This window comes from Rattus rattus, chromosome 3 (assembly GCF_011064425.1).
Source record: "Rattus rattus isolate New Zealand chromosome 3, Rrattus_CSIRO_v1, whole genome shotgun sequence".
Classification (NCBI taxonomy): domain Eukaryota; kingdom Metazoa; phylum Chordata; class Mammalia; order Rodentia; family Muridae; genus Rattus; species Rattus rattus.
Window position 1 is genome coordinate 190,316,886 of NC_046156.1, and position 11,775 is coordinate 190,328,660.

Genomic DNA, 11,775 nt, shown 5'->3' on the forward strand with positions numbered 1-11,775 from the left:
CATGTAATCTTGGGAGTTTTGCATGTAGGGTCAGGGCCGTGATAAATGGAAGCATCATCATGAACAGTGTCTTCCCCAGCTGCAAAGTTCTGTGAGATCTTAGAATTTTAAAAGTGAATTAAAGATAACCATCAAAGTGATGGTTATATCATATAGTATTGAAATTGCACAAATAATGTATTTAATGTAATTTTAGAAAGCCAAAATGATCACAGAAATATACATAGATAGATAATAGAAGGAGTTTTGTTTCTGTCCAAAAAAGGGGGGGAGGGAACCTAGTAATAACTAGGATAAGGAAATTATAAAGGACAAGAAGAATTAGTCATCATAGAAATTTAATAAGGGGAAGATTGCAAAGTCAAGAGACTAAGTATTGGACGCAGCATTCCTAATCAAGAGCTTTTTAACCATATGCCCATGTCATCAAACACAGCACACAGGAGAAAAAAGGGGTTCAGACTACAAATGCATAAAGAACGGAAGGTTTTGAAACATTTTCATTACAAAGGAAGATGGCTTTGTGAAAGGAAGAGCTCTGTGTTGGGCAGCACAGCCGACATGCAGGAGGCAAAATTAGAGTGTAGTGGTGGACACAATGACTAACAGGCGGTGAGCACTCCGTCTAAGAAAAGCACCAAGCTCAGGTGTTCTTGTCTCAAGAACTTTTAACACACAGCAGCAGTAAAGGTAAAGCTTGCAGAAGAAAACATGATGTAAAAAGTTAACAGGAAGAGGAGACGGCTACAATGTAACAAGACATTCCAAATTAGTAGTTGCAACAAATCATGTGTAGGGAACTTGACTGCCAGACAGAGTTGCAACAAATCGTGTGTAGGGAACTTGACTGCCAGACAGAGTTTTTACAGAGAATTTTCCTTTTGAAGTATTTAAAAGTACAAGTTTTGTCTGCTTGTTTGTTTTTGTCATTCCTAACAGGCCCAGTTAAGGGATTACAGATTCACAGATCCACTGTGCAGAGCAACAGTGCAGTCTGGGAAAAAAAACAAAACAAAAAAACAAAAAAACCCGAAAAACCTCAATTTTGCTCCAATCCCTTCTGGTCCCAGGCGCTGTGGGAGCTGCAGGTTACCCTGCAGACACAACCAAGTCCAAGAACCACACCACACACAGCCAGTCCCTCAAATGGCACAGAAATGGCATCAAGAAGCCCCAGTCACGAAGATATGAATCTCTTAAGGGGGCTGACCCCAAGTTCCTGAGGAACATGCGCTTTGCCAAGAAGCACAACAGGAAAGGCCTGAGGAAAATGCAAGCCAACAATGCCAAGGCCGTGAGGGCACGCGCAGAGGCCATCAGGGCCCTGGTGAAGCCTCAGGCCATCAAGCCCAAGATGCTAAAGGGCTCCAGCCGCAAACTCAGCCGTCTGGCTTTCATCACTCACCCCAAGCTTGGCAAGAGGATTCGAAGATACATGGCCAAGAGTCGTAGGCTCTGCCAGCCAAAGCCCAAGGTTCAAACCAAGGCAGAGGCCACAGCTCCAGCTAAGGCCCAGGCTTCAGCTCCAGCCCAGGCTCCAAAGGTGCCCCAGGCACTGTGAAGGCCCCATAGAAAGGGCTCCTGCCAGTGTGAAGACAGACGGACGGCTGTGACGCACCTACCTACACACTATGTGCAGATGACCACGGTCCTATGCTGTTTTTACAAATAAACTTGAGACAAGAAAAAAAAATACAGTTTTATTTTGCTTTGGGAACAGGAGACCGGGGTATCTGAATGAAGGGAAGGGAGACTTGTATTAAGAGTCTCAGTATTGACAGAGAACCATGGACAACAAAAGGAACATCAGAAAATGGTTGAAGAATTGGAAAGTGTATCTTGTTTAATCACCATGAACAAAATTTGTCCACTCAGAGGACCTGTCTTTGTTCCACCATCTCGGGAAGTTGCTGTCCATCTCTGCAGTTGGAAGTCAGTGGAAGACTACTGAAAACCCTGTTTCCGTCCTCAGAGAGAATGGAAGCTTGGTAGTCAGGGGGAGCTGACATCTATCTTTTGAGAAGGGAAGTAAGAATTTAAGAACCACTACCTCAGAGTTTGACAGCTATGATGTTCGTTAACTACACCTGGTCAGATCCTTTTTGGGTTGCAAAGACAATTTTTCTCTAGAAGTCGAAGTCTCCCGTGCCATTGAGGAGGAGCAGTTTCTGCATATACACCACACACACACACACACACACACACACACACACACACACACACCACACCACACCACACCACACCACACACACACACACCACACTCCACACACACACCCCCACACACACACACACACAGAGAGAGAGACACACACACACACACACAGAGACACACACACACACACACACACACACACACACACACACACACACACACACACACACACACACACACACGCACAAGGATTTATCTGTTTTCATTTAATCTTACCTCTTTGTTCCCCATATTTAAACTGGTAGTTCTCTGGCAAAGAGTGGCTTCAGTCTGCTCTGATAATGGAAAGTAGGACCAGGGACTCTGTGACCCTGTTCTGTGGCTTGTCAGCACCTGAGCATTCCAGGACTCGGCATGCAGGGTCTCTAAGAACCGTGTTGAGTTCAAAGGACCGAGACGTAAACATTGCATAAACATTGAGAACCTCGGAAGGAAATGAAGGAGATCTAGCACTCCTTTTAAAAACCTCAAACATGGGAAAGACTCTTTCTCATTTACCTTTGTATTCCAATAAATAAGATGGCTATGATGGGGTCACATAGACAGACAGGTGTTGACGGCCCAGCTAACAGAATTTGGTCCTTCTGCAGTTCCTGGACTCCTTATTTTCCGTGTTGATGATTTGCTCCTACCAAGAGCATCCATCCTAAGTTAACTGATTGGCTTTCTTCTCACCTTTGTTCCCAAGGTGAAAAATTGAGAACTCCTTAGAGTACAATAAATAATTATATAAAAGTCATAGATTTAATCTATATATCTACCGATAATATAGTTCAGTCCTGAACATAATTTGAAAAATAACATCTGAAGACTTTTATATGAAATTACTGAAAGCCTATTATTCATGGAGAGCTTTTGAAAACTGACCTGTTTTATAAATCCCCATCCTTACATGGTAGTCTTTCAACTATATGATAACAGCTATTAGCTAAATGTTTTTAGCCTTTAATTTCTTGAAATTCTACTGATGTGAATGTTTTGACTTATTTCTGGATAATGGTTGCATAATACTCACAATCCACAACAGTCTGCCAAATTCTGTCCTACATTTTGTAAGAACCTCTCAGTATGTGTTTCATGTATAGCTTTGGGAACTTCCTGTGTGATCTTCAAACATATTCCCTTAATGTACAATATTGTAAATAAACTGCATGGCTTCTATACAAAAATAAATAAATAAATGGAAAGTAACCAGAATGCATTCATAACCTAGTGAAGGAATAAAATCCATCTGAGTATTCAGAGGGCCCTTGAGATTTGATGCTCACACATGTCCTGCCTAAGTGGTTTCCACCAGGACTGTGTCACTGGCAAGTACGTCATGTTTTAGAAGCATCCTCAACAAACCCTGCTAAAATTCACCTGCTTGTTAATCTCATACTGTTGCCAATTGATTTCTGATACTATACGTAATATCAACAGAAGCATTTTCACTAAATTCCATATCCAACTTTTAAGTATTACCAATCGATTATTTGCAAAAGAGCCAAATATTTGTCTCCAATAAACATCCAAAATTTTTCCATTTGCTTTTTATTTTATTTCAGATCAAGGGTTAAGGATGACAATTAGGAATGCCTTCCTTGAGTTTTTTTCTGTGCAGTTGTAGGGACACTTTCTTGATTAATATGACTCTTTTTGACATCTGTCACCTCTTTGGAAGTCTGTCCAAGGTGAGCAGTTTGGTGAGCAATGGGGAAAGCATGTGGCCTCACACCTGTACCTGAACCCCCACCCGCTGTGGCCCCTCCCTCCTATCCCCCCCCCCGCCAGCTGCTGCAGAACTCCCAGCACTCAAGTATATTTTCCCTAAGTTTTATTTTGTCCTTTGACCCCAAACTCTGTTAAAATTAAGGAAATTTTCATTATGAAGTTTTGGATCCATTTTACATTTAAACCTCTCAGTAGTTTTTCTAGGATGTTTTTGCAGTAGGTAAGCAGGCCTTGAGAGACTTCCAAAAGAATGTTACATTGTATTCTTTTTGAAAAGGTCTTGTTTTCCCAGTCCACAGGAGCAGCCTTCCTGCCAATAACCAAGCCCTAACTCTGCAGACTCCTACAGCACTAGGAGGGAATCCAGTACTGAACTGCATTTTCAGCTTCACTAAAACAATTTGAAAGAACAGGAACAAGTGTAGAGTGAAGGGAGGGGAAAGACATGAGTTCCCTTAGAAACCAGGATCCCCAGCAAGCTTCCTCAAGCAAGGGTGGGGAAGATGGGGCAGGCTGTGGTCTATGGGCACTAGCTATCCATTCATGTGCATAGCCAGTCAGTGGTTCCTCACACATGAGCACAGACCCCTCCACACACAAAAAGGGAAAAATCATCTTCATAAGGAATTAACACTAGTCTCAAATATGTGCAAAGAGTGGCTACAATAGAACTGGGACCTCCCAGAGATGACGCAGACCAATGGTAAATCTGAGGAGAGGGGGGGGAGGGGGGAGGGAGAGAGAGAGAGAGAGAGAGAGAGAGAGACCTTAAGAGTTTAGCCAAAAAGCTCAGATTACCCAAATAGAATCCACAGACCACATGAAAGTCAAGAAGAAGGACAACCAAAGAATGGACGCTTCAGCCCTTCTTAGAAGGGGGAACAAAAATACTCACAGGAGGAGATACGGAGACAAAGTTTGGAGCAGAGACTGAAGAAAAGCCGTCCAGAGCCTGGCCCACCTGAGGATCCATCCCATATACAGCCACCAAACCCAGACAATATTGCTGATGCCAAGAAGTGCTTGCTGACAGGAGCCTGATATGTGTGTCTCCTGAGAGGCTCTGCCAGAGCCCTACTATACAGATTAGGATGGTTGCAGGTAACCATTGGACTGAACAAGGGGACCCCAATGGAGAGGACAGAGAAAAGACTGGAAGAGCAGAAAAGGTTTGCAACACCATAAGAAGAACCAACCAAACCTCACCAGAGCTCCCAGGGACTAAACCACCAACCAATGAGTACACATGGAGGGACCTATGACTCCAGCCACGTATGTGGCAGAGGATGGCATTGTCAAGCATCAATAGGAGGAAATGCCCTTGGTCCTGTGAAGAACTTAGATACTTAGATTGTCAGCAATGACCTCCACCCTTACAAAACATTGGGAATAAAAGTTATTAGCGAAGCTAGGTTGAGATGTTTTCTACTATTGACTCTGATGTAGAAAATCTTAGGAAATAATTTGAAGTTCAGAAAGGCACACTCTTATGCGTTAAGCTAGGACCTTTATGGTCAGGAAATAAGAAAAACGGTGCTACTAGCTGACATGACTCTCACTCAGGCTGGACTGGTGATAATTGATTTCTTACTCCCATTTTTCCCCTCGGCATCCTGATAATAAGGCTTACTAAGAATTGCTGGTAAGTCAATATGCATTCTGAGGACTTAAGGTCGATATGGCTGATTTTTATATAAAAGTTTAGATTTGTGATTCTTTTAAGATTCTTGCAAGATTACATTTAAAGAAAAATAAGAAAACAATTACTCATTTCTTTGTAATTGCAAATTGCTGCCTGCCAATAACAGAAACTGGCTGAGAAACTATCTTGCTACACTTTGTTAATCTATCACACTAAAGTGTATATATTCTACTTTGCTAATCTATGACAAGTTGCTTTGTTATGAATGTGCATTGGTTTGTGGTACTAATTTGTGCTCTTTACCTGTACTTATAATGTTATTTCTTATAAGGGATTGGAAAACACACCATTCACTGCAATAAAACTAAAACACAAACACATTGTAATTTAATACTGCATGAAAGATTTTGCTGCGATAGATAAGTGATGAAATGAAGAATAACGTGTGGGAGTTGGAGCCTCCAACAACTCTGTGTCTCTGTTGAGCCTTATGTGTGGTGGACTGCAGTATTATTTCTTCTACCACAAACTATGTGTATATGTGAATATGTGTAAGGTTTGTGTGTGTGATGGGTTAGAGCATTGCTCCTTTTATCTATCAACTGTGCGTGTATGTATGTATGTATGTATGTATGTATGTATGTATGTATATGTGCAAAGTTTGCATGAATGAGGGTCAGAACTTCTACCCTCATTCACCACATATGTGTACGTGTAAGGTTTGTGTCTGTGGTGGTTTGGTACATTGTTCCTTTCACCCATCAACTATGTGTATGTGTGTGTGTGTGTGTGTGTGTGTATGTATGTACGTATGTATGTATATATATATATATATATATATATATGTAAAGCTTGTTGCTTGTCTGGGTGTGTATTGCTTTCTCAGTCTACCTATTATGTGTACTTACGTATCCAGGTGTGAAATGTTTGAAGCCTGCTTGCTGGAGGTCTGCTCCAATCAATCTATGTGTGAATGTATATATGTCTGTCTACAGGTCTCTATGCATGTATGTCTGTGTCTTTGTATGCATATATGTTTGTGTATATGAAGTTACTGGACTCTGTCCTTTGTTTTATTCACTCAGTGTGTGTGTGTGTGTGTGTGTGTGTGAGAGAGAGAGAGAGAGAGAGAGAGAGAGAGAGAGAGAGAGAGAGAAAGGCAGACAGACAGACAGACAGAGAATTTTCTCCTTCCTTCTCTTTCTTGCTGGTCCCAAGGAGTTAAAAGACGTTCATAGTTTTTCCACTACTCTAAGGGAGTGTCAGCGCCAGTAATTCAAGCATTGTTCCCTCATAAAAAGGTCTGCTGAGTAACTTCTCTGATTTCTGGCTGCCTTTGGCAGCGGCATCTTTAGGTGTCTGGATCCACCCGTCAGCAGCTCTAAGCACTGACCCCCAATGGCTGCCTGCCTCAGTTTGCACACCAGATGGATGCCAAAGCTGGTCTTTGGCAGGAAGCAAACAGATTTCCGAATGGTGTTTTCAACATTACTTCCCATTAGAGGAGATAACTGAAGAGATAGCAAAGACAACTATTATGTTTCTTTAATGTGATAGATGTCCCTCATATTTTTCTAAATTTAGAAATATCTTAACAATTGTGCCATGTAAACTATCGATTATCATTCATGTGCATGTTTTAACTTCTGCGATTTACTTAGTGACTCGTAAAGTTTCTAATTTCAACACTAACGTCCAAATGACAACAGAAAAAAAAGTAAAACGACATTAGGGGCAGAAGAATAATTTGGATCACACACGGAATAGAGGTAGTGAACAGAACCACTGGAGTGGGAAGGCAAGAGTGTGGTTATCTCTTAGTGACTCATGTGGTAGAAACAGATTCAGCACCGTGACATGAGTGAGTGAAGCTTTTCAAGAGCTGTTGACTGGATGGGGTGGTGGTTCATGCCTTTAATCCCAGCATTCAGGAGGCAAAGACAGACAAATCTCTGTAAGTTTTAAGCCACCCTCGTCTACACACCGAGTTGCAGAACAGCCAGGGATGTTTCTCAGGATGTAAAAGCAGGAGTATAACTGTAATTTTTTTAAAAACTATTTTTAATGATGGTTCTTAGGTATTTTAACTTTCCTTTTAGCCACTTTTTTACTAGAGGTAGTGGGAAAGAAAGGGTATGGGAGAGTGGACTTATTTAGAAATGGTTCTTTTGAGCAAGTCCCATCTGCTTTGTCTGGAAATCGGCAGTTCAGGTCACAGGTCAGCAGCAGCAGCTTGATCCACTCGCAAATAGTTCACAGATCCATCAGCAATCCAGTTCGGTAGAGTCGGGACAGGAAGCATGAATCAGCAGCTTTGGCACTACCTAGTAGTCAGGCATGCCTCAGCAGGTATGAGTCAGTAGGAGGGTCCCTGAGGTATGCCAGGAGATGTTCTCTTCTGTGTCTCTCTAAGGGAAGCGAAGGCCAGCAAACATGCAAGACCTACAGGCATTGCACAGCCAGCTCTAGAAGCAAGCCAAGTGCAGCCTCCTTCACTGTCCATAGAGTCCTATTTATACCACCAAACATCACGTGTCCTCCATATGCTTTGCCTCAGCATGTGTCTCAGTATGTATGTCTGTCTCAGGTCACATCACTCTGCCACTCAGCCAAAGTCCACAGAAGTAGTAAGAAACTGCAGCACACCACCAGAAGTTTCTGAGTGCATTTTTCTCTGTGGAATCCCAACAAATGTGGCTCAACTACACAATGTAAGGCAGACTTATGCATGCTTGTCATTAGCAAAGAATCCTTCAACACATGTCTTTTCATGTGCTTGCTTTAACAGAACACCCTTTGAAGTGTACCTGCTTCAGCTAAAGGTCCCTTCTCCAGTCAGTCATAGTCTTTCCCCTGTGTCCACTTCAGGAAAACACTCCTTCATGTGTTTGCCCCAGCAAAACACCATCTAATACAATTGACTTTCCATAGAACCCTTAAGTTTCTACTTCAGAGGAGCCAAGGACTTTAACTTGAAAATCCTATGACATATGCCTCTCAAGGCATCTAGACCATACCCACTTCATGACTCCCTGCAACTGTCTGCACAGATGCATATCTAAATCTTTCTTAGCTAGGAGAGACTACTCAGTCCTTCAAATTATTCAGGGCACAAGTCTGGCATGCTGGCAAATGCCTCTAATCCCAGCATTCAGGAGACAGAGTCAGGCAGACCTCTGAGATTAAGACCATCCTGATCAATAAAGTAAATTAGAGAATATCCAGAGGTACCTATAGAAACCGTGGGGCTGGAGGGTAACAGGGCCCTTCAGAAGTTTTAGTGGAATTTCTTGATTACCATACAAAAGAATTAAGAAAATGAGTGGTCCTTTCTCTGACCCCAGATATCTTAATCAAGCAACTGGCTTTTGAAAATACTAATACAGTAGAGAAACACTGTCTCAAAAAACCAACCAACTCCAACCAATCAGAGCTTCCAGGGACTAAGCCACTACCCAAAGACTATACATGGATTGACCCTGGGCTCCAACCTCATAGGTAGCAATGAATAGCCTAGTAAGAGCACCAGTGGAAGGGGAAGCCCTTGGTCCTGCCAAGACTGACCCCCCAGTGAACATGACTATCGGGGGGAGGGCGGTAATGGGGAGAGGATGGGGAGGGGAACACCCATAAGGAAGGGGAAGGGGAGAGGTTAGGGGGATGTTGGCCCTGAAACCAGGAAGGGGATTAACAATTGAAATGTAAATAAGAAATACTCAAGTTAATAAAGATTAAAAAAAAAAAACCCAACCAACCAGCCAGCCAGACAAAGACAAATGAAAAACAACAACAACAAAACAAAAGAAAGAAAGAAAACACTAATACAAGCTGTGCAGAATTGAGATTGGTGTTCCCTGGTGTTCCCGGCTTGGGTGTGGGAGGAGACCATGACAGGGGTAGGTAGAAGAAGGTAAATAGAGGAGAAACCACTATGAGGCAAGAATCTTTAAATGATGGCTATGTGAGTTGGCAAATTGGAGTTAAAAGCAGCCCAGACAAAACCATGTCAAATTATATAATGGAATTATTGGCTGAGAAATTTGCATAATAGTATACAGGATGGCTATCTGCCCAGTTCTTGTGCTAATTAAGGATCATCATAAATATAAAGCTTGTATGTATCTTTTATCCAGAAACTAAATGGACAAAGGATGGGTAGAAATCCTAGGTTGAGATCAAATACTTTCTACCACACAAAACCAGATACCAGCACCTAGAATTATAATCTTCCCAATCCCAGATACCTACAGACCAGCATAAAAACACAACCAGTGACAGCCAGGGCATTACAATCTCTATTAGAGCCCATCACCACTATCACAGAAGACCCAGAATATTCCAACATGGCTGAAGAACAAGAATAAAAAAGACTGCAAAACAGCATTTGCAAATATGATAGAGTCTTTAAAGAGAAAAATGAAGAAATCTGTGAAAACACAAACTGTGGAAGGAAATGAATAAAAAAAACCTAAACAGAGAGATGTGGATGTGTAAAATGCAGGAACTGAAATAGTCTCTCAGAGGCAGGCCTTAATAACAGATGGAATAGAGAACCTCAGGCATTGAAGAGATGACAGAAGGAATAGATACATAGATCGAAAATGATAGGATACATAGGAAAATGATAAACCCAAAGGAAGGAAAAGAGTGGAGGGGGAAAAAGGAAGAAAGGAAAAGGAAAGAAAGGAAGTAAGTAAGTCAATCCTGGAAGAAAACATCCAAGAAATAAATAGGATTTTTCTACAAAATAACAAGTACAATAATAAAATGATAAAGACAGGAAGGAGGAAAAGAAACTCAGGTCAAAAGAAAAAAAAAAACATTCTCAACAAAATCATAGAAGAAAATGTCCTTAACTTAAACAAGAGACTTATCAAAGTAAAAAGGGCACAAACAGTATGAAATAGATTGGAGTCGAAAAGAAATTCCCCTGGGCATATATTACCTAAGACAGTAAACATGGAGAACAAATAAAGTGTGGTAAAAGCTGCAAGGGGAAAAGGACAAGTAACATATAAAAGCAGTCCTCCTGTTAGAATTACACATTACTTCTCCCGAGAGACTCTGAAAGCCATAAGAGCCTGGATAGATGCGCTGTAGACTAAGAGACAAGACTAATAAAATTGGATTTTAGTTGACCCAAATGCCTCTCTTCTTTTACCACATACAGGATTATCAGATACTTCCTAAAATTGCCTTCAGAGCTTCTTTGAGGAAGCCTGAGGAGCTTAAGACTTCTGATAAAGTATTTTGTACAAAAGGGCCTGATTGCTTTTTCCTTTATTTCTACTACAGCAGGATGTAGGCAAAGTTTTTTGCAACCTACTTTTAATAAGAATCCAACCCCTCCTCTAGTCTACCGCCCAGCATTGGTAATGGAAGAGAAACGTTACTAGGGTATAGGGAAGAGGACCTGTTCAGTGATAGTTCTTCGGGAACGAGCTTGTTTTTCTTTGGCAGCAGATCAGTACAACAGCCAGCACCAAATATGATTCAGGAGGGGATTTCACAGGGGAGAAAAAGCAAGAGTGTGGTGGAAACATTGTGGCAGTGGCTGTGCACACTCAGGAGCTCCTGCTCAAGCTGCAACAAAGCACCCTGCGCTCTGAAGACAGCAGCTTAGCGGGTTAACTGGAGCCCGAATCTGCACGGGATACAAGAGGACAAACAGCTGAGCCCAAGCTGAGCAGGCAGGGCGGAAGCGCCTCTGAAGGACCTGCAGGGACCAACTTAGTCAACTTCATTAGCGCAAAGAGTCTGAAGTGTTTTCCTCCTTCAAGCATGGCACCCCAGCCTATTTTCTTTTACTCCGTGACTTAATTTTGATGGCTTCTATTTCCCTTCGTAATTTTGTCATTTAGTTTCTTTTCTCTCTCCTTTTTCTTTGTTTCTTTCTTCCAACTAATATAAAGGACCAGCAATTTGATATTTCTAACCTAACATTTGTTGTGGTTTATGCCATGCATACTTGCACATTAAAATTCTTTTTTCTTACATTTGCCACACTTTAATCGAACACATTAGCTTAGCTCAATCTCGGTTCTTGGGTTTCCTGAGGTAGGTGAGTGTTGGGGTGACCTCATTTCCAACTCCTGATCCTTGTGCCTCTAAAGTCAAATGCTTATTAATTTTCTAAGTTTTCTTTGCCGTGGATATGTGTATGTATTTGTGCACATATGTGCCACAATTTTCAGGTCATAGTATCT

General features: G+C 41.7%; 1 protein-coding gene across 1 annotated transcript in view; it reads left to right on the forward strand.

Annotated features, from left to right (window-relative positions):
• Positions 1-11,200, forward strand: part of LOC116896035 (60S ribosomal protein L29-like) — a 32,176-nt gene extending 20,976 nt beyond the window's left edge. Inside the window, exons 2-3 of the mRNA XM_032897040.1 lie at positions 1,071-1,543; positions 11,030-11,200. Of these exons, the coding sequence (XP_032752931.1) occupies positions 1,071-1,543; positions 11,030-11,200 (644 nt within the window). The remainder of the gene's footprint in view (positions 1-1,070; positions 1,544-11,029) is intronic.
• The last annotated feature ends 575 nt before the right edge of the window (positions 11,201-11,775 follow it).